The 22650-nt window shown below is 46.0% G+C and overlaps 4 protein-coding genes across 16 annotated transcripts; 3 read left to right on the top strand and 1 right to left on the bottom strand.

Annotated features, from left to right (window-relative positions):
• Positions 1 to 327: 327 nt before the first annotated feature.
• LOC6499092 (protein unc-80 homolog) lies at positions 328 to 17306 on the top strand. 13 transcript variants are annotated; one of them, XM_032454562.2, is made up of 31 exons: positions 329 to 434; positions 1160 to 1405; positions 2028 to 2054; positions 2292 to 2312; positions 2368 to 2703; positions 2763 to 3062; positions 3122 to 3259; positions 5300 to 5613; positions 5678 to 5877; positions 5939 to 6069; positions 6329 to 6441; positions 6651 to 6668; positions 6950 to 7094; positions 7233 to 7665; positions 7726 to 7923; positions 8321 to 8663; positions 8721 to 8826; positions 8884 to 9501; positions 10099 to 10831; positions 10893 to 11030; positions 11091 to 11389; positions 11447 to 11625; positions 11682 to 12255; positions 12350 to 12907; positions 12969 to 13272; positions 13334 to 14283; positions 14341 to 15804; positions 15902 to 16070; positions 16142 to 16189; positions 16247 to 16791; positions 16849 to 17306. In XM_032454562.2, the coding sequence occupies exons 2-31, from the start codon at positions 1169 to 1171 to the stop codon at positions 17098 to 17100; spliced, it is 9891 nt and encodes a 3296-aa protein (XP_032310453.1). In that variant the 5' UTR covers positions 329 to 434; positions 1160 to 1168; the 3' UTR covers positions 17101 to 17306. The 13 variants fall into 13 exon arrangements, with proteins under 13 accessions (XP_032310441.1, XP_032310424.1, XP_032310416.1 ...); XM_032454555.2 differs by having other exon boundaries at positions 5939 to 6120; XM_032454554.2 differs by having other exon boundaries at positions 5939 to 6120; positions 16133 to 16189.
• Positions 17307 to 17608: 302 nt separating this feature from the next.
• LOC6499093 (hydroxysteroid dehydrogenase-like protein 2) lies at positions 17609 to 19129 on the top strand. Its single transcript, XM_001955279.4, has one exon. The coding sequence runs from the start codon at positions 17793 to 17795 to the stop codon at positions 19035 to 19037; it is 1245 nt and encodes a 414-aa protein (XP_001955315.1). The 5' UTR covers positions 17609 to 17792; the 3' UTR covers positions 19038 to 19129.
• A 182-nt stretch (positions 19130 to 19311) lies between these two features.
• Positions 19312 to 20349, top strand: LOC6499094. The gene is made up of 2 exons (XM_001955278.4): positions 19312 to 19474; positions 19536 to 20349. Exons 1-2 carry the CDS (start codon positions 19454 to 19456, stop codon positions 19986 to 19988), a joined length of 474 nt encoding a protein of 157 aa, XP_001955314.2. The 5' UTR covers positions 19312 to 19453; the 3' UTR covers positions 19989 to 20349.
• Positions 20350 to 20553: 204 nt separating this feature from the next.
• LOC6501468 (E3 ubiquitin-protein ligase RING1) lies at positions 20554 to 22151 on the bottom strand. The gene is made up of 2 exons (XM_001955277.4): positions 20769 to 22151; positions 20554 to 20708 (listed from the first exon to the last, which is right to left on the bottom strand). The coding sequence occupies exons 1-2, from the start codon at positions 22020 to 22022 to the stop codon at positions 20664 to 20666; spliced, it is 1299 nt and encodes a 432-aa protein (XP_001955313.1). The 5' UTR covers positions 22023 to 22151; the 3' UTR covers positions 20554 to 20663.
• Between the last annotated feature and the right edge of the window lie 499 nt (positions 22152 to 22650).

Here is a 22650-nt window from a genome sequence, read left to right as displayed (position 1 = left end):
TTTAAGCAATACCATTTATTTGATGGCGCACCCGACACACTCGCAGACAATGGAATTTATTGGCGAGTCAACAGTAATGAGTCGACCAGACGGCGTATACGCAATACACACCCCCGGCAGGCATTTGGTATCATTGATAAGTGTGCTTCAAGTAAACAGGGTGATCCACTGGGAGAGCAACGAACTAAATGCCACTATGAATGCCAGAGCACCCTCTAAATGTCAAGCAGCCCTTTTGGCCACCAGTGCGTATACTTGATACGGAGTGCGGGTGTGTATCTGGTATACGCACTGATGGCCCGAAAGGACGATGGCGGCGCCGAGGATAACAACGACAGGGAGCCCAGAGCTCGTCAGTTAACGACGCTGGTCTTCAGTTGCATCCGAACGCTCCAGCCGTGAACTTTATCGAAACTGGCAACGCGCAAATCAAGGTAAGAAAATTGGATAGCTGTGGAAAATGTTGTGCAAAAGGCATAAAAATGGGGTAGAACAAACAATAAACTATCAAAGATAAAGTGCTGTGCAAACTTGGCTGAAAAAAGAAGGAAAACACTTGCAATTAGTGGATACTTAAAGCCCAGCCCAGAATGGCTAGGACCTGCTACCGTTCTTTGTTTAGCTGGGTGCGGCCCCAATCAAGTGAAATGATGGTGAAAATGAAAACGTTTGATTTGAGTGAGTGCCAAGTAGAAAATAATTGCAACGGAGACATTAATTAATTGAAAAGAAAGCCAGAATTTTACCATTCCCTAGACGAGGTTATATAAGCCAGTGAAAATTTTTGCCCCAAATTAGCATGTATACCAGAAACCCAGTTTTGTATCTATAACCCAGTCTCGCTGGCTGCGGAGTCTGCGTCCTGCGCAGCGTCCCAGGACCAGCTGGTCCAGCCGAAATCTCACCCGCCATTGGGGTGGGGGAGTTCGGGGGAGTCACTGTCACTGGCACTGACCTAGTCGGAAACTAGACGAACAGGAGCAACAGGAGGAGGACGAGCCTGCCATTTGACGAGCCTGCGCACGCAAACACTTGTTGCTGTGGCATGCTAATGCCTCACCTGCGGCACTCCTCTGCCAAAGAATTTTGTTTATGAATGAGCCAAGCAACTGTTGCATGCCCCAATTGATGTGTGTCCCTGCCCTTGTGTCCATTACAGCTGGCCACCATGGTGACCAATGCCGCGGCAACAGCGGGTGCCACAAATACCAGCACCAATAACAACAACCTGCAGACAAACAACAACAGCCACGGGGCGAACAACAACAACGATGACTTTGACTTTGACCAGGACAGCGGATTGCAGGACCTCGGCTTGCCGGTGTCCGTGCAAACGTTCCTGTGGCGCCAAATAGCCCCATTCATCCGACCCAAGTTGGGCAAATTGCACGAGTCCACCTGTCTGGTAAGTTGTGCCAAGCCCGGACAATCACATTGCATTTGCCAAATCGTGAAGATATGGAAAAAAAAAAGCTACCAAGGCCATGATTGATCGACGTGAGCACACCCTTTACAAAAAGAGATATTTGTCGAAGAGGGAGCGCTCCTAAATGAATACTGTGCTGTACATTCGCTATGTGTGTTTGTTGTAAGGATGGACTGTGTAAAATATTCAAGAAACCCAAAACCATTGGCATTTAAATTGGCACAAATGACCAAAAAACCAAACCATCTTCAATGTCTTTTTAATTTTGATTTCTTTCTGCTGAAATTCAAGGAAACTGGAAAGCAATAACCCATTTTGACTTTGATGTTTGATGTTTTATACATTCCTGCATTTTATTCTGATTTTCTTCTAAAAATAACAACTACTAACACGGCCACCTTTCACAAACTGAACACCAGACCTAACTTATCTAAATAAGGTCGGGGAAAGTGCCTTTTTAAGTCCTTTCCCCGGTCTGTACATATTTATATTCTGTATGCTTTTTACACAAACCAACGAAAAACCACACACTATCTCAATAACCAAACTGTACAAATTAACATTGTAAAATCTCTCGCAATTTGTCTGAATCTGAATGTAGTTTTGTCAACACGCACCGGGACACCATGTAAGTTATAAATGTATTGTGGTAGTTCTATTAAATTTTATGTATTTCTATAAAACATTGTCTTTGATTTTAATTTTTATAATGTACATATTTTAAGAGTCTGGTCTGTGTTTAATCTTTATGTTTGTCTTTAAGTCATTATGTTTGTTGTGAATTTTAAAATTTTTATGAAATCTAAAATGAACTGTCGCACCTAAACTTAAATTCCATTTTTCATACCCATTTTATGATATTTAGGAGTCGAAAGAAGCCTGCAAGGTAGGAGTAATAAATTTAATCTAAAATCCTAGACTAATGGCCTTCTATTTTTTAGTCCTTTGAAAAAGTGTTAGTGCAAAACATACAGTTCGGTCTATCGCCGCCTTTGACGAAGGCACTGGGTGCCATTCCACGATGGCGTCTTCTGCAGGGTGCCTTGCCTCATGTAATGCATGCCTGTGCGGCCCTGTTGCACAATCGAGTCAAGGACATGCAGGCTATTGGCCCAGTGGAAACCAAGCTACTGTACACCATGCAATGGATACTCCTTTACGCAGCCGAGGAATGCGCCGACGACGAGGGCGGGGAGGACTTGGGCTTGGGAGATTCAGCTGGGGAGCCCCGACCCAAGTCCATCGATCAGTATTTGTTCTCCGTGCCAACGATTACGGTGAGCTATACATTTTCACAAATTTTTTTTCAATCTTAATAAAGTTCTTTCTCTTCTAGCTCTTTGTGTATCTATTCGCTCCAATTATACATCACCTCAAGGAGTCAGACTTTCAGAACTTCCGTTTGGAGAATGGCATTAAGCTATGGCAGGGCATGTGGGATAATCGGGCACCGGGCGCTCCGTGCTTCACGGCTCCTGTGAAGCCGAAAGCTCGTAACTTGCTTTGTGCTCCAACTCCTAAGGGATCTACGGATGTATTTCCTCCTCGTAAACATTCCCTCAGTGCAGATGCCATGTCACCCAAAGCTGACTCGCCCCAGAGTGGCATTTCAGACTTCGGAAGGCAAGATGAAGAGGTTTGTGGTTTTGCAAGAAACATTAGGATCCTTAACAATAATTATTGTTTTTTATGCAGGGCTCTTGGGTTTCATCGCCCAAAGAGTTTGCCTTTCCGGAAACCATACCTGAAGAAGCCTCCAGCGTAGAAGACGAACGTGTGGTAATATTTCGTTTACCCTCAGCGCCTCAACTAATGGATAATTCATTCTTTACTGTGAGTTACAGAACTTGGCTAGATGATTCCTTTTAAAAATATTTCCAAATTATTAATAAATGCATGCACAATCTCCCGTACATCGCAAACACAAGCTACAGCGAAGGATATATCTCCTTATTACCTATATGTTACCTGGATTTTAAGATCGATTTTGCATCAATCTGAATTCCATGCCATGAATTCCAAGTCCATGCCTTTTTCATAGTTGGGAGGGGATTCCCTAGAAAACTTAACAACGAATGTGCGAAACAATATATTTCTGGATTTCAATATAGGCCCAAAGAGAAGGCCATATCTTTGCTAATTTTAATCCGATTCCGGATCAGAACACTTTAAACGATTCGCGTTTGGATTGTTCATTAATCTGCATCAAAATCTAAAAGCAAAATATTTTTGCGATTTTTTGTTAAATTTTCTGGAGGGTCCCCTTCGAAAATGCACAACTGTGCATGGAGCCCTTTTATGGCCCCCAGTGAAGGCTATATCTTGGCCATTTTCGATCCGATTCTTCAGCGGAATACCTTAAACGATTTGTAGGTTGATTCTCCATCAACCTGCATTAAAATCTGAAAACAAAATATTTTTTATATTTTTTGATGAATTCTCTGGAGGGTCCCTTTCGCGAAATGCACAACTGTGCATGGAGCCCTTTTATGGCCCCCAGTGAAGGCATTTTCGATCCGATTGTTCAGAGGAATACCTTAAACGATTTGTAGGTTGATTCTCCATCAATCTGCATTAAAATCTGAAAACAAAATATTTTTTATATTTTTTGATGAATTCTTTGGAGGGTCCCTTTCGAAAATGCACAACTGTGCATGGAGCCCTTTTATGGCCCCCAGTGAAGGCTATATCTTGGCCATTTTCGATCCGATTCTTCAGCGGAATACCTTAAACGATTTGTAGGTTGATTCTCCATCAACCTGCATTAAAATCTGAAAACAAAATATTTTTTATATTTTTTGATGAATTCTCTGGAGGGTCCCTTTCGCGAAATGCACAACTGTGCATGGAGCCCTTTTATGGCCCCCAGTGAAGGCATTTTCGATCCGATTGTTCAGAGGAATGCCTTAAACGATTTGTAGGTTGATTCTCCATCAACCTGTATTAAAATCTGAAAACAAAATATTTTTTAAAATTTTTGATGAATTTTCTGGAGGGTCCCCTTCGAAAATGCACAACTGTGCATGGAGCCCTTTTATGGCCCCCAGCGAAGCCTATATCTTGGCCATTTTCGATCCGATTCTTCAGCGGAATACCTTAAACGATTTGTAGTTCGATTCTCCATCAATCTGCATTAAAATCTGAAAACAAAATATTTTTTATATTTTTTGATGAATTCTTTGGAGGGTCCCTTTCGAAAATGCACAACTGTGCATGGAGCCCTTTTATGGCCCCCAGCGAAGCCTATATCTTGGCCATTTTCGATCCGATTCTTCAGCGGAATACCTTAAACGATTTGTAGTTCGATTCTCCATCAATCTGCATTAAAATCTGAAAACAAAATATTTTTTATATTTTTTGATGAATTCTTTGGAGGGTCCCTTTCGAAAATGCACAACTGTGCATGGAGCCCTTATATGGCCCCCAGCGAAGGCTATATCTTGGCCATTTTCGATCCCATTTTTGAGCGGAATACCTTAAACGATTTGTAGTTCGATTCTCCATCAATCTGCATTAAAATCTGAAAACAAAATATTTTTTATATTTTTTGATGAATTCTCTGGAGGGTCCCTTTGGAAAATGCACAACTGTGCATGGAGCCCCAGTGAAGGCTATATCTTGGCCATTTTCGATCCGATTCTTGAGCGGAATACCTTTAACGATTTGTAGTTCGATTCACCGTCAATCTGCATTAAAATCTGGGAACAAAATATTTTGTATATTTTATATGAAATTTTCTGAGGGGTTCCCTGCAAATTATGAAAGATAGGTGCACAAGGTTTTTCCAGAAAGCCCATATCTTTGTAGATTTTTAGATCTATTCTCTATTAATCTTTGATTTACGTATTGGTCCTTTATTTTATTTCCTAACAGGCCGATGCCAGTCTTCTCCAACAACAGGAATCTCAGAGCCGGCGCGGCAGTCGCCAGTCAATGAACTCACGCGACAAGGAAAAGATTCCATCCACCAAGTTCGAGTTCGATCAGCAGGAACTGATGCGAGGTGCTTCAATGAAGGAGAAGCGCAGTGCCTCGATTGACAAAGAGACGGATTCTGACAAATCGGACAGTATCAAGGCGGATGTGTCGGCCGCCACTTTCTTGGATGTAGCAGTATTACGTTGCTTGTTCATCTCGCATTGGCAGGAGGAGGGAATCTTCTGGAGCTTACAGTATTTATATAATCGGTGAGTTGTGATAAATAACTTAGCAGATCTATCAGCGACTTTAATATCCACTTTGTTCATTTAGTCTTAGTGACATTGGTGAAGATGCGGCTATTACATTGAATCAGCCAAGGAAGCGTTCCAATTCATTGCCTATTCCACAAATTGAGATATCTCTCTACCAGGGTCCCGGCAGCAACAGCCGAGATAGTCCTGGCAGCTCTGTAGTCAAGGACTACATAGAAATACCCGAACCATCGCCCACAGTGACAGCCTGTGTCGTGGGTAAGTTCGAAAGAAATTAATATTAAAAATATGTATAATATATATTTTCTATCCCTCACAGAAGAACCTCAAAGTGCTCCAAGCACCTCTGAACGACGGGGCAGCGAGAAGAAAAAACGCGTCAAGATGGCTGATTTGCGGGCCTTTGTGGAGACAAAGATGTTCTCCAAATCGGAGAAGAATCTGGAAAAAGTAGGGCTCGATACTCACTCCGCCAATGGCAAGACACCACTGCAACATGCAGTAAGCCAAGTGAAAACTGATGTTTGCTGTTTTTAAGTGTTTCTGCCTGGCATCCCGCTTAATGTTCCCCATATATACATATTTACTTCCCCATAAATGGTGTTTGTTTGGCTTGAGAGTTAAATGTTTTATAAACTTTTTCTAAAAGCTATAACGAAGCACTATATTCAATATATAATAAAATAATTTTATTATTACTTATCCTTAGGAGTACCACCGAAGCCTGGATACGGGTGAGAAAAAGCTTTCTCGCTCCGCTTCGATGATAAGTCGCGAGCCAGCCAGTAACCTGATCAAGGGGAAATCTATGCCCAGTCTAAGGTAAGCTTCAAATTCCCACCTCAGCCCATAAAAACAATCTTTGACCAACTATTTATCAGGCCTCTGACACCAGAACAAAAAAACACTTACACGTCCAGTCAATTCTTAAATATTTCATACACTCCAGAGTCTTATCCTTTGCTCTCAAGCTAATACTTTATGTATTCTACCACTTTTGACTTGTAAATATTTCTTCCATGATCAACCAGCTGTCTGCTCGATAGCGGGTGAGTTTTGGTCTTTACAAGTAGCTATATATGTTTATCTTCGATCTCTAAGGACACTCTATGCTCTATGTTCTATGCCTGTCTATAAGATCCAGCCACTTTTTCCATTTCTACCTTGAATGCTCACCTTTTTGGCCACTTTTCCATGGCCGTTTCTTTCTCTCACCACTCCCGGCTTATCCCTACCGTTTACCAACCCAACATAATCCTTAAGCTTGCCGCACTCCGTTTTGACTAATGCCACGCACACGATTTCTCGAACGTCTCGTACAAAAAAATAGATTTTACAGATACGTTGAACCACCAAAGGCGCCAAGGCCATCGCAGACTAGTTGTCCTCGTTCCACGGTCTTCTACCCACGGAATCCCATTATTACTGTTACGGAGCATACACCCACACCTTCTCCGGATTATATGAAGCGACAGGTAAATATTTGTGCCACTTGTGAGTGTATGGTTAGGACATATTTTTTGAGGGTGAGGGAATGAAACACAACATGGCGTATAAGTAATACAATACCTTTAGTTGTAAAAGTTAATTCTACCGAATTGTCTTTATCCTAGGGCTCTATTGATTCCCAGCTGGATGTCTTAAGTAATGGTGGTAGCATTGGTATGGGAGATAATGGAGCCGGAAACGGAAGCACCGGCATGGGCAGCACCACCACCAGGTATCGAGGCCAAATGCTGCGCTCACACACTGACTCCCATATTGATTACACTGGAGTGGATGAGTCCGAGGCACCTGGATCATCGTTTTACATAACTCGGGATGGTGGCATTGATTACGAGATTATTCTGCTGGCAATCAGCAATGTTTTCAAGCGCGATCCATCACAAGTGTGCTCCCTACGTGTCCTGGAGGCGGGTCTTAACATTTGTGAGTTGTTGATTGAGATGGGGGTTCTGAAGCTGGGTGAGCATGCCCACGAAATATCCATGAGCATTACGCGGCGGGCTCTGCAGGTTCTTGGGTGCCCTCATGGATGCAATGATGGTGAGTTGGAAAATTAAACAAAAATAGATTAACTTAAAATTTAAATTTGATCAATCCTAGGTGTTCGTGGTCCTCCTGCGGACTTTCTTCGAAATCAATGCCAAAAGATTTTGTCAAGGATGCTGCGTCAGGCTGGTCCACGGACCAAACGCTACATGCAGGAGATGGTTAGAACCTCGCCCTTGCCGGAGCTGATCGACTACTTTCATGCCTTTTTGGCCTTCTGTGTGGACCCGAGCTCTTTACTTTCACCCATGAGTAAGTTTTGAAAAGTAGAATTATTTTTTAAATTTAAATCCACTGCCAAACCGCAAATGCTGGGCTTGGATGCTAGCCTATAATTAGGAGCACTAAAAATCCCATTTAAAGTTCGTTCCAACCAGTCCAGCTTGAGTTTCATTGGCCACTTTTGAGTTGGGCTTCCATTTCGCCTTTTGATTTGCTCATCCGGCTCATTGCCGACATGCATCCATGCAACCTTGCAACCATGCAACCATGCCACCATTCTACCATGCATCCATGCTGTTTGTGGTTTCCCCCTTCTATGCATGCCCTGACGTTTGCTAATGCTTTTGAGTTGTCCTCCTACTATCCCTCTTACTGTCACCACCAATACGTTGTATATATGTATGTATGTATGAAATGATGCAAATAGCTCATAAACGTCAGAGTGGATATAAAAATGCTAACACCGATCTTGGCGGCGTACCAGGTCAGGGCGGCTATACGACAAACTTTAGCGGCGGGATGAGCGGCGGCGCGGAGTCCCAGGTGGTTGGGGCAGTCTTTAAACCGCTGGTCAGCCGGTTCGTCGAGGCCAGCAAGGATCTAAAAAGTCCGGAGAACATTGCCCTCTATGGCGACATCCGTCAACTGGTCACCTATGTGAAAGGAGCCCACGGTGGACCCTTCCGTTTAGTGGCACTCAGCGGTATTCTGGCCGTCACTCCCAGGCCACACAAAAAAGGTCCTTCAGCACAAACCACAAGGGTTATAAGGTGAGGTTGATATTTGTAATTATTGAGAAATGTAAACCTTTAAACCTATTTTTGCAGACACATTCCCCAAGCTAACGTAGGCCAGAGTATGCAGAACGATGACAACCGCTCTCAGCGCCGACTTTTATTAAAGAAACGAAGTACTTCCTCCGCCTGTGCCGTGGTGAGTCCAGCCCCCGAGTAACCACCAAACACTAACCACGTTCCCATTCCCCCGCAGAGCCTTCTGGAGACAGAGACGTGCGAGGAGCACTACAAGACCAGCCAGTCGCCGTTAAGTAACTTCCGTAGACGTACAACTGGAGTCCGGCCAACGTTGACTCCGCGACACAGCGAACGGGCCCTGCTTTCCGACTCGACGTCGAGCTCGGAGCGCAATTCGCTGGGACGGCTCAGCGGCTTGGTGCGCTGGTTCCGGGGCACGCCCAAGGAGGCCTCGTCCATCGACCTGGAGATCGGGTCGCTCAACCCGGAGATATCCTCCTCGTTTATGCGGCACGCCTCGCTGAAGATACAGCGGGGCCGCTCGAGCGACGGCATTGGGCGGTCCATTCAGCGCGCCAAGCGACGTGTCGAGAGGCGGCTGAACCGTTTCGGCGGCATTGTGAAGGGCAAGAAGAAGGTAGGCGGCATCGAGGAGACCGCGGACTTCAGTCGACGGAGCTCCTCGGACATGTGCGATGGTCCCCGGGAGTCGGAAGTGGTTATCCTCAAGGAGCGCAAACTCGTCCCCACCGATCCAGTGCGCGTGGGCATGCTGCGATTATCCTTTCTGCTGGAGACCTGTGCGCCAGGCTCCTTTCCCGACTCCCAGCTTGTGGCAGCCGTTCTCGATCTGGTCAGTAAAATATATTTACGTTCTTTGGTTAACCATTTGATTTAGTCGCCAGACTGTTTATGTTTTCATAATGAAAATAATTATTGTAATCTTCTTTAAAAAGTCAAGTTTTTCAATAAATTCTATAACGGTAAAGATCAAATTTTAATAACTTAAAAAAAGTATTCTTTGATGGCGATGATTTTAAAATAATTTAAGCTAATTCTAATCCAAATCCGTACTTTAAATGCTTACTTTATGAAAAATTATTTACTCTTCCCTTGCATGAAAAATACCGCCTATAAAAATTAAAGTCCAAAATTTGAATCGTGCACCTAAATTTTCAAAACAATTTTACAACTGTTGGTTGACTTAACAAACTTTGCAATATTAATAGAAAAATATTTGAAAAAAATAAACCATGCTACTTCCCTATTAAAGTCCCAAGATAGTCGCATATTTTTTACAAAATTACTTTCTTTATAATTCACATTAAAGTAGACTATCCAAATATCTTATGGCATAATATATATAGGCTTTCTTTTTGTAAAAAAAGTATATAATACATTATATACATTATAATGATTAAATTTATTATCCCTATCCCTATCCCAACAGCCTCAAGCGCCTCTTGTGGCACGTGCCACTTTCCTCTTAGAGTGCGCCCACTTTGTCCATCTTTGCAACAAAGGTCAGTGGCCCGCCTGGATGAAACAGAACGTGGGCAGTTACCGGGCATCTGGAGCTAACATCAATATCAGCCAGATGAAGCAACAGGTGAGCCAGTCAAGTGCCAGACGTACTCACATCCTGCAAAGGGCCGCCGGCAAGATGTTCCACCAGTGGGCGGAAATGATAGGAGCTCGTCTTGAGGAGATTCTGTACACCGAGAGACTGCAGTACGAGGCGGTGAATGCCAGTCTTACGGATCCCGAAAAGCAGCGGGAGTTACTGCAGCAGGACGAGGAAGAGGACTTCCTGGACGAAGCTTCGGTGAATCCACATGGCAACGACTGTCCACATTCTCTGAAACTTATCGCCTGTGTACTGCTCTTTGAGATTACGGCCTTCTTGAGGGATACTTATCTGATGCTGCCAAAAACATCCAAACTGATTCATCGCGACAAACCGGCTCCTTGGGAGAAGGTCTACCGCGAAGCTAATCGCCGCTGGTCCATGGCCCTCAGTTCAATGGGGCACTCCCAAACCTCGGCTCAGAGCCTCCAGTCCATAGCCGCAGGAAACGATGGCGCCGGTCAGTCAGAGCGTAAAATATCCTTTGTACTTCATGAACCAGACAACGAATCAGAGAACAGCAGTAATACAACATTGACAAAGGAAGGAGAAGAAGGTAACATTATTTGATATGTTTTTGAGAGAACAAACTTTACAATTTATTCTTTCATACTCAGCTCGTCGACCCACTGCATCCGCAGTTCGACCTTTTCTTTTGAGGCGTGGCACTGCCACTACAACTGGAGGTTCCTTTAAAAGACGCTCTCTGAAACTGCGTCGTAATACTAAGGACGGCAAGGATATAGAAACAGACTGTAAGTTAGTCAAGACTATTTAAAGAATACATTTTGATTTTACTCTTATATCCAATCCAGTCAACATCCAATCGCGTCGCAAGGTCTCTTCACTATCCGATCGCAGTGATACATCAGAGCAGGGCATGATTAGTGGCGGGGAGGAGTCACCTGGAATACTCAGCGACGACCAGCAGCCAGAGTCACCCACAGACTCCAATGAAAACGATGACACGGCCAAGAATATGCCCTGGCTGAAGGCCGTTATAGATTTGATGTCCAGTTACAATTACTACTGCACCCATAAAGGATATTGTCATCCGTTTTGCTATAAACGTCACATGCGATCCTGTACTCGTCTGGTTAAGGCTACTAGAAAGGTGAGATAAATAATATAAAAGGGTTAATTGAGTATTCATAAATCCTTTATTTCATAGGTTTATGGTGAGGAATTTGGTTTCTCCTTCGATTCAGACCATCCAACAGTGGAACCAACAGTTATTAGCTCTAGCAAGCCACACACCTCTCGATCCCGCTCCACTCGAAAGGTATCCGAGCAAAGCTCCACCCAGACCTCTCCGTCCAAGCGTAAGGACAGTTTGTCTCGCAAGGATCGGTAAGCAGATTTTACTTGTTCTACCATTTCATGTCTAATTTTATATATATCCTCAGCATAAGTGATGATCCTGATCTGGAAATGGCTGAAAAGTTGGCCAAGGCCTTTCGCCAGGAGAAAGAGAAGAAGTTACAGGAAGAGCCACCTATCCTCAAGTTTATCAGGATCCATATCAGGAACCTCTTTCACTTTCCGCTGGCCACCATGCTTAAGGGCGCTGTTGTGCTCACCGAGGAAATGGTAATCGAGGCAATGCCTGCCGCCTGGGAGCTCCTGCTGGAGACGAACCACGACACAGCCACCTCCAGTGCCGCTGTGTTTCTGATGGGCTCGGTGAAGGCGCAGAACTTTGCCTTCGACATCATGCAGAGGGCACTAAAGCACAAGGATCCGGACATAAGGATTGGAGCCATTCAACGCTACCTGGTGCTGTGGAAGTGCCGCTTCCATGTCTGGCCTCGAATGGAGGAAAATGCCCACGACGTCACTTTCAAGGTGCCACCAGGTGGCATTGAATTTACACTGCCTTCCCCAAAGATTGGCATCGAAAGTCTGCCGGTGGTGGATCCACCCTGGATGCCCGTGCAGCAGACAAAGGATATGGATGTTACTTTAAACCAAGACAGACATGTGAGTGAGAAGGCTGCCGAAACCTTGGGTTATGTACTGGTCGGGAGGTGATCGGACATAAATATCTATTGAATATTTCTCCCTAAACTTTCAGAGATCCCTGGTCACCGCCACTAAAAGCCGGAAGATGCAGCAGACGGAGGCCATTAGGAACGCCCTTCGTCAGCAGCGGGACAAGCAGCGGGCGGAGAGGCACAGCTTCCTCATCACCATGATTCCGATCAGTCAGCAGGCTTCCCACGAGCCTGGCATGGAGAAGCTGGAGGATCACGAGATCGAGGAGGACCTCGACGGCACACGCATGTCCTCGCACCTGCACCACGCCCACTCGCTCTTCCCCTCCGTCCTCTGCTCGTCCGTGATGCAGATTGTCGGCTGTCTGGATGATGCTGCCATCGGGTCGGATGGCAATGCCGTCTACGAGATCGCCTACCAGGTGATCTGGGTGTGCCTTGTGGAGGAGTCGGCCCTCTTCCTTCGCTATGTATTTGAGCGGCTAACCCGCGACCGCCAGGATCAGATGTTCAAGCTGCTAAGGCATTTAATTCGATTTGTGCCTCGGCTGCCCCAGCAGGCGGCCTTTGCCTTATACAACTCAATTATTGGTTACATAATGTTTTATGTGAGATCCTCCAACGAGCTGAAACAGGAGGTGAGAGTCCATTCTGCTTAATCCTTTTAGGAGTATTTAATTATTGAAATCCGTCCTTTAGCTTGTTGGCTCAGCTTTGTCGGTCCTTTGGATGGTTGTGCACTCGGTGCATGGAATTATGTTCAAGGATCTGAAGCAGATTCTGCGCAAAGAACAATGTGATGCCTCCATCCTCCTCACCGCCAATGTGCCAGCAGCCAAAAAAATTGTGGTCCACGGACCCGCCGATGATGACTACAACATACCCTCCCAGTTTCCCGTGCAAGAGGATACGCTTTTTTGTCAGCTTTTAAAGGAGGCACTGGATTACTATCCCATAGATGAGAAAAATACAAGTCACTATTGTCTAGTGGACTACAAGAGCAGTAAGTAGATTCTTAAATCCTTTGCAGAATTCATGTATTAAATAGTTGTTTTTTATATCAGGCAAAATCCTGAATCCAAACTGGTACATACGGGATCTGTACTTCTTTAAGCGATCCCAGTATCCGGAAGTGCGTCTAATGTTAATGCGTCCCGAAGAATCATTCCTGGCCTTGCAGAAACAGGAGCTAACTAAGAAGTTTGTTGAGATCGGCAAAGTACATTTAACCTGGGCGATTCTCAAGAACGTGGACATGGTGGTGCAGCGAGTAGTGTTCTTACACGAAGAGCTTATGAAACTGCCTTCGTTTCCTCGGAAGGCATTAGAGGTGGACCTGGACCTGCACCATGGCGGTGAATATGGAAAGGTTCTGCTCGGCTTGGATGTCCAGCACAAATTTATGTGGGTGCGCCTCATTGCCCGAATGTTCGAGGCTATGGCTGGAAACTTTGCTTACTCGGCGGATATTCAGCTCTTCTTAAACGTCCTTTCCGGAGCATCCATTCTTCATGCCGAGGATTCGTGCATCATGCGCTACGTCATGGCCACGTTTATTAACGCTGCCTTTAACTTCAAGAACATATTCTCCACGAAGGGATACTTCATGATCATGCCCACATTGCTGCAGGTTTATTCTTTGCATCAAACAAACAAGCTAATCACCACAACAATCGAGTATGCAGTTAAGCAGTTCTATCTGCTAAACCGGAAACCTTTTATCTTGCAAATGTTTGGATCCGTTTCCGCCATCCTTGACACAGATGAGGACGGAACCTATGGGGAGGCGCACAAGGTCCAGTCCAGTTGCCTCTTTAATTTGCTGCTAAGTCTGGAAGATCCCTCGCCTGATCCTCTTAATATTGCCGAGCTGGTGAAGGAGCCTAAGCCACTCAAGGCCATTGATTTCTGCTACCACGACGAGGATGACGACGTGACGGTACTGGACTGCATCACCCTTTGTGTTATGGTGGTTTCCTACTCAGCGGAAAGCACTCGGGGCTATCAAATGCTAGTAAGCTTCGAATACTAAGACTTAGTTAATGCGTTGAAACATTTTTATACTTTTCAGATCATTTTGGAGGCCATTCTGCCATGCTATCTGCAACAAATCCAATCGCCCAGCTATATTCCTCTCCAGGGAAAGTCTGAACGGGACATTATCCTCCAATTGGCAGTGGCCATTCGCACCATGGTCCACAACTGCGAGGGTTTGGCCAAGAGCTACAATGGACCGTATCGAAATAGTCCGGAACACAAGGGCTCTTCTCAGCGTAATTGTAGTCGGGGTCCGCCCTGTTCACCTGGCCTTGACTTCGAAGAGGAATCTCACCCAAAATACGTAACCGATGCTCGCACCAAGAATATGATGGACTGTGCCGAGGACTCGGAGATGATACGCACGGAGTACCGGCGGCCACGAGATGTTCTCTTGTCCGTGGTGGCGGATTTCCTTACTAAATCCACAGCCCGTCTGGCAGAGCTGGCCAAGAAGATGCCCAGCGACACCAAGCCCACCGAAGTGCTGGATGCCAAGTGCCACATTCGATTGGCGGACATAGCCCACTCCTTACTGAAGGTTTCTCCCTACGACCCGGAGTCCATGGCCTGTCGAGGTTTGCAACGCTATATGCAGGCGGTCTTACCAAGGGCGGAATGGTCTAATGATACGTTGCGAAACGCTCTGGTCACCATATTGCGGCGAATCGACAAAGTCTTCCTGAAGATTTCAAAGAAACCTTCCATACGACGAAACACCGACTGGGAGGCGGCTGCCGGTTTGCTCAAAGGCATCCATGAGACTATAATCCGGCATTCGTACGTACTGCACTGGCAGCAAATGAAAACACTGATTAGCACCGTGCAGAATTTGATTGTTAACGAACCCGGATCCGGCATTCCCGAGGGCGTCTCCAGCGCAGGGGCGGCGCTCATGTCTCAGAATCCGCCGGCCTTTTTTTGCTCAGCCGTGGTACGTCTGGTGGCCCTGCAGGTGGTCAGCCCCGTAGACTGCTTCTCCCTGGTCCAGATTTGTGGGGGCAGCGCCGAGTTCGCCACGCAGGAAAAGGCCGAGGGTTTTCTAATGCATCTGATCATGCCGCTGTGTCTGAAGGTTTGCTCGGGACGCGGAGTCTCCGACGTAGGTGAACTTAAGATGACGGACGTGTCCTTTTTGCTGACTGCCGTCCTAAACGCCATGAGTCCACCGGCGGGTCGCACCGGCCAGGCTGTATCCCAGATAAACAGGGTAACTGGGGACTTGCGTGCCGGCTCTCTCACATTTACCGGCAGTCGAGACGCCAAGCGCCCTGCCAGGATTTCCGGTTCCCTTTACCAAGCGGCCTTCCTAGCCCTCCGAATCGTTTGCATTTGCTTTGAGAGTCGCCTGTCCAACGAATGGCCGCGTATCGTAAGGGTTATGAGGGATTTGGGCCGGCGCAACGAGGCTGCTCCGGATCTCTGGAGCTTCATGGAGTTTGTGGTCACCCATCGAACGCCATTATATATTGTCCTGCTTCCCTTTATTTTGCACAAGGTAATGTTACATTTTAAAAATTTCGATTAGAGGAGATTCTATTCTTATTCCTTTTTAAGAAATTCGTTGGAATTAACATTATTTTTTTTCCTTTCAGATCTCACAGCCGCCCATTGGGGACCATGAGCGTCACATGCAGTTTATTATCAGGGAGAGGTTGCGTGGTACACCGCCGCAGGGGGGGATCAAATCCAAGGGAGCTCTGCTGCTGGAACTGGCCCGGGAGCTGCGCGATCTGCGCGACGAATTGGAGGAGAAACGATACGGTAGGTGGACGCATCCAATGGATCTTATATGATCCCATCAGACACACACACTTATGTTTCAGTCTCCACAGATCGCGAGAGCTCCGAGCAGAAGAAGAGCGACACCCAGGCGGCAACCAGTGCGGCAGACGCTCACAAGTCGCAGCAAAGACCTTCACTCATATCTATCTTCACAGGAACCACCACCGGCCAGGCGACGCACTCGCACATCTCGGCGGTGCCGATTGACTCGCGAAGCGGATCCGGCGGGATTTGCACGCCCAGCGACACGCTGTCGCAGCAGACACTGCACCCGCCGCGAGAGTCGCTGTCGAGCAGCTCCACGGGCCGCGATCCGCACACCACGACCAGCGAAAGCCAGAGCGGCGAGGCGGACGCAGGCTCGGCGCCAACGCTGGTAGGACCCACTCCGAGTGGTTCTGGCCACGGATCCGCCTCCGGCACTGGCGCCGCCTCTGCCGTGCCCTCGCATCTCTCGCATTCGCAGTCGCTTCAGCAGGCTCCCTTCAAGGCCCAGCCCCCCAAGCTGCGCTTCGTCTCGTCCGTGGAGTTTCGGCACTCTTCTGGCGAGACCTCTACTACGCCCTTGTCACCGGAGAGTCCAGCCGAGGATAGTTCCGGAGACCACACCCGGTCGCGCCTCCAACGCTCAAAGGCAGCTAGCCGAAAGACCTTCCGGCTGAAGCGCAGTCGCCTAACCAACATGGATCCACCCAGCATTGTAAGTTAGCCGGAAACCTAACCCGCTTTTGACTATAGACCTAGTCGTTTCTTTGAGGTAACCCCGCTCTCCCAGGAGGAGCAACAACAACAACAGCAGCAACAGCCCCAGCCGAAGACCCTTGGCGAGATATCCTGGGACTCAGTCTCGCAGACATCCTCGACATCGGGCTATCGGGACAACAACAGCCTGCAGACAGGTCTGCTATCTCCGGACGGATCCTTGGGCGGCCTGACCCTGGGCCGCTCCCCGTCGCAGCACTCGCTTCTCATGGTATTTGAGGGCCAGGACGAAGACACACTTATATAACAATCACAGAACGGCGACCGGGCCTACGAACTTTAGTGTCCTTCTACTAGGAATTGGAAGGAATATATGCATTAGGTAGCAGAATATAGTTGTTGGGCGTTAAGTTTTATAGAAGAATCCTTGTTTTCCATTGTGTGCCCTTTTTTGTATTCGATAGATGATAGATATAGTATAATAAATTGACTTGGTAGCCGTTCGAAAAAAAACCGGGGTTTATACTTAAAGCATCGTTTCTTTTAATTACATTTTTTTTTATCAAATAATATATTATCAAATATGTTTGATTTTAGTTACAGCTTGCAGGAGAACCTATAGAAAATGTGTGGTGTGTGAATTAGCTACTATTCGCAGCTATTATTTGATAATATAAATAAATATAATAAAATCATAATTTAAAAAAGGGCGGCCATTTACGAACCGGGCCGCCATTTATAAACCGGTTAACAAATGGAAGAACGAACAGCTGTTTGGCATCTTAGACAATGGCCACACTAATTTCCGGCTCTCACGAACTCTCACTCTGCACAGTGAAACCAAATTTGCGGCTCTCTGAGACAATTTGTTGCCGGACTTGTTGTGTTGGATTGATCTTGCACTTTGGACTTTCTCTTGGATCTTTGATTGCCAGCATTCTAACAGTGACAGTAAGAAATCAGTTCTTGCGTCGGAAAGTCTAAACTACAAACTCCAAAATGATTAACTCGGGCAAGCTGGCAGGACGGACGCTGTTCATCACAGGCGCATCCAGAGGAATCGGCAAGGAAATCGCCCTCAAGGCGGCCCGCGACGGAGCCAACATAGTTGTGGCGGCCAAGACGGCGGAGCCACATCCCAAGCTGCCCGGCACCATCTACTCGGCGGCGGCAGAGATCGAAAAAGCTGGAGGAAAGGCTCATCCCTGTGTAGTGGATGTTCGCGACGAAAACCAGGTGCGGAAGGCCATACAAGAGGCCGTTGCAAAGTTCGGAGGCATCGACATTGTGGTAAACAATGCCAGTGCAATTTCGCTGACCCCCACTCCAAACACAGATATGAAGCGCTACGACCTGATGCACAACATCAACACCAGGGGCACCTTTTTGGTATCCAAGGAGTGCCTGCCGTACCTTCAGAAAAGCAACCACGCCCACATCCTCAACATCTCGCCGCCGCTGAGCATGAAGCCCAAGTGGTTCGGTCCTCATGTGGCCTACACCATGGCCAAGTATGGCATGTCCATGTGTGTTCTGGGTATGGCCGAGGAGTTCAAAGATCAGGGAATCGCTGTTAACGCTCTATGGCCACGAACTGCCATCCAGACAGCGGCCATTGAAATGCTCACTGGCCCCGAATCCGCCAAGTGGTCCCGCAAGCCGGAGATAATGGCTGATGCCGCCTACGCCATTCTATGCAAGGAGCCCAAGCAGTTTACTGGCCAGTTCTGCGTCGACGATGAAGTTCTGGAGTCAGTGGGCATCACAGATCTGACCGACTACGCCTGTGTCCGCGAAAATGCCGACCAGCTGATGGTCGATTTCTTTGTGGAGGCAAAGGGAGCACCCGCCGATGATGAATCCCCAGCTGCTGCCACTGCTTCTGCTGCTGCACCTGCCGCCGGCGCCGGAAAGATACCCCAGTTGTTTCAGAAAATCGAATCTCTCCTCTCCGCCGAGATTGTTTCAAAGACGCAGGCCGTCTTCCAGTTCAACATAAGCGGCTCCGAGCAGGGAACCTGGTTCCTGGACCTGAAGAACGGTACCGGCTCGTGCGGCTCCGGAACACCGCCCTCTGCTCCGGATGCCACCCTATCCATGAACTCGAACAACTTCTTCGATATGTTTTCCGGAAAGCTGAAGGCGGCGCCCGCATATATGACTGGCAAGCTGAAGATCAGTGGCGATTTCCAAAAGGCCCTCAAGTTGGAAAAACTAATGAAGGCACTGAAATCAAAGCTTTAGGTTCAATATAATTGCAAACACATCATATTTTAAAGTAAACCCACGTATGAATACTTTTTATTTTCCTAATAAAATCACAATTTTTAAATTAATACTTAATTTGTCTTTAATTTTGGTAATTTGTTTGATTTCAATAATAAGATTGGGAAAGGTAAACAACTTTCCCTGTTTCATCTTCAAATTAAGCTTTTTAAAGCGCGAAATTATATTTAAAAAAAATAATAACAGTAGACTGACCATATTTTTTGATAAATGGGCATTGGGCTTTTTTACCTAACCCACCAAAGCCACACAGAATAATTGTTTATAGTATCCCATATGGAGCAAGTTTCTTGTGCCGGACATTCATAGCGATATTTTGCACCTGGCTCAAAATAAACTTAACAATTCCTTAGTCATCTACACATACAGAAGACATGGCTTCTCCTTCCTACAAGGTGCGTCTGAAAACCGAAATATCTCGCAGAAATTTGACTAACTTGCAATCCTTTTTACCAGAACAAAGCAATTAAATTCATAAAATGCTTCTGCGGATGCAGCGACATGACCGTAGAGGAGGTCCAAAGGATCTTCACTCTAACGAACAGCGTTCATCAGACGCTTCTCGACCCGGAGGCCACCAAACTGTTTCGGCGCTTCATGGAGACGAGGCGATCCGGCGACAAGGACGCAGCTGAACAGTACCTGGACATTTACGAGAAGTGTTCCGAGTTCCTGCAGGAAACTCAACACACCTTTGCCCAGGACGAAGTGGACGAACTGGTCGACCTGGGGCTTCCGTATGATCTGGAGCAGGATCTTACCAGGCGCGCGTTGAGCGGTCAGCGAACCGACATTAACCTCGGTCTCTATCGTGTCCAGGGCAAATGCCGGAATGAGATTGAGGCCAGCAGCGAATTCCGAGATTTCAGAGACGCTATAGTAGATAAGATGCGTCGAGTGCCTAAGTGATACAGTCGGTCGAGGAGCTACCGGGTGCTTTTTGTGTTCATTTTACAACGAATACCAAAGAAATGTTGGTACTTTTGGAAAACCACACTTAACCTCGCACCATATATCCACCCCAGTGTATTCTCATTGCCCCTGCCTCATTTCTGAAGTTAAGACCGTCCACCGAACTTCTGCGTTTAGGCACAGAAATCCGTAGAAATCGTGCTAGAGCTTATGCTCATGAAACTGACGCATTCTATTCACGCCACAGACTATCATAAATTTACTTACACTTTATATTACTTGTTTATTATATGTGCTTTTTATTATTACGCCTTAGAGAAAGAGTTCCAAAATAAAGCATTACCAAGTGCCTTCCTTACGTTTGGCTTCAGTTCCTTTCGGGTAATCAGATAAAAGTATGATGAGTCAGTTAGATTGGGGAAATTGGTATCGTAAACACATGATGGCACCTACTATTTTAATCAAGGTGCTAATAAGGCTACAAGAACATTTCGTAATCGTAAATAATATTACCGTAAATCGTAAATAATATTACCCATTCTTCTCCGAATTTAAAAAGCCATTTTTACTTACAATTAAATATATATATTTGTTTGTATTGAATGTTTTTAAAGGTTTTTAGATTCTAGAGCTAGGATATTTCCATTTGGAAATAACTAAGCTAATACCTACTTAGGTTTTCTTCCAAGAGTAGTACATTTCCATCGGCTTGTTAACCTTTAAAAAAATGGAAGTGATGAGTATAGCGAGCTAGTATTGTAAGCTAAGGCGACATACCTTCCAGAACTTATCGTTCACCTGGTGCAGAGTCTGGTTTCCATTCAGGATAACCAGCTGCTGGGGCTGCGGAGCAACATAGATGCAGAAGTTGAGCAGCCGGCAGGCCTCCGGCAGATCGGGGCCAAGGTCGAGGGTCAGGCGCATAGCAAGATATTTGCTAAGATGATCCACTGTTGCGTTGGCCGTGGTCTTGATGTAGCGCACGCAATTGTCCTTGAGTGCCCGGATGAGCTGGTTATCGGCGGACATCTCAGTTGGATGTGGCTTAAACACAAGCTCAATCTCATCATTAATTCCGAGCTCGCCGTTACCCTCACCCTCAGTGTCAATATTAGAATCACCCTCGGTACGGCAATCCATTTGAGAATCCGACTCGGACTCCTCGGACCGCTCTGAGGTAAGCACTGACATAGCGCGCTTCGGCTTGGTGCTGCTCGAGTTTGACGGCACAGGCGACGGGGTGCTTCGAATTGAGGGCGGATTGGAGGCGTCGTCAACCTGCATTCGAGTGGAGGAGGTGCTGGCGCCTGATCCTGTTGTTGTAACAGTGTTTGCTGACGAAGAGGGTGCCGTAGGTGCAGCGGGACTCGCATTTGTTGTCGCTGTGGTCGAGGTGGTCGTTTGGGTAGTATCCCGGTTATCGCGGTCGGTACTGTTCGTGTTGCTGTCGTTGGAGGCTGTATCGTGTACATTTAATTGATTGGAGGCATTGCGACCGGAACCACCAGCAGCCGCACCACCACCACCTGCGTTAGTTCCATTGCCTCCACCGCCGCCACCTTTGGTACGGAATCGCTGCGGTCGGTTCTGGGACTGCAGCTTAATGCCTTCGTTGATGGAATTGACCAAAGCTTGTTGCGACTGCGTTTGGTTGAACTTGGCCATCACCTTCTCCTGTATGGCTTCGTACTCCTCGCGGCTGGGATAGATTTTCGAAATAAGAAGGTCAAAGTTGGGATCAGCGCGTAGGGAGCGCTTGGAGACCAATTTCTTTCGGCATGTGGGGCACTCCTTGTTGCCAGATCGCAGGGCAGTTACAATGCAGTCGGAGCAGAATCGATGCAAGCATTCCTTAGTTGTCATCGTTTTCTTCAACATGTCCAGGCAGATGGGACACATTAGTTCGCTGTGGAGACTTCTGGGGGAAACTCCGATTTCTGTGCCATCCGTGATGACCTCCTGGGGCTTGCGCTGAAGCTCGTACAGTGATAGCTCCCATGTCTTGTTTGGCGCCGGATCCAACGACGTCATTTTAACGGATTTATTGCAACTTTTCTTTTTAATAAAATTTATTTAGGCTTTCAATACACAATTATGCGTCAGTGTGACCGTTTGACCAAATAAAAGTGAGACCAGTTCCGGCGAGAGCGAAAATGTCTTCGTTAGGTGTTGAACATTTGACACGCTAGATGGCTCTATGAAAACCGGGTAGAATGTAATAAAGATATATATTTTATTCCAGATCAGGATCGAGGATTATAAAATTTAAAAGCCCTTAACTATTATTAATTTTTTTAAATTTCTGAAAAAATGTAATAAAATGGTTTTAATTAAAAACTTTTAATAAATCAATAATCTTGTTTCAAGATTAAATTCCTAACTAGATCTTAATCACAAACATTGGCTAATTTTTCAAAAAGAAAATTTATTTAAATATTAAAAATAAAAATTATGAATAATAAACGTAAAGGTTCTGTTTCTGAATATGAGCTTATAGTCAACCCAAGTTATTCATTTTTATGTGAAAATGAACTTTATGTTTTAGACACGTAAAAACAATTTAAATTTTTTTTGAGCCCACTTTTGAGATAAATCTAACAGATCCAAAAATATTGTAATTGAGCACGTAACTCTTAGTGACTTAACTTTTTATAAATTT

Source organism: Drosophila ananassae, chromosome 2L, assembly GCF_017639315.1.
Source record: "Drosophila ananassae strain 14024-0371.13 chromosome 2L, ASM1763931v2, whole genome shotgun sequence".
NCBI lineage: Eukaryota > Metazoa > Arthropoda > Insecta > Diptera > Drosophilidae > Drosophila > Drosophila ananassae.
This window is presented reverse-complemented; position numbering and strand designations above follow the sequence as displayed.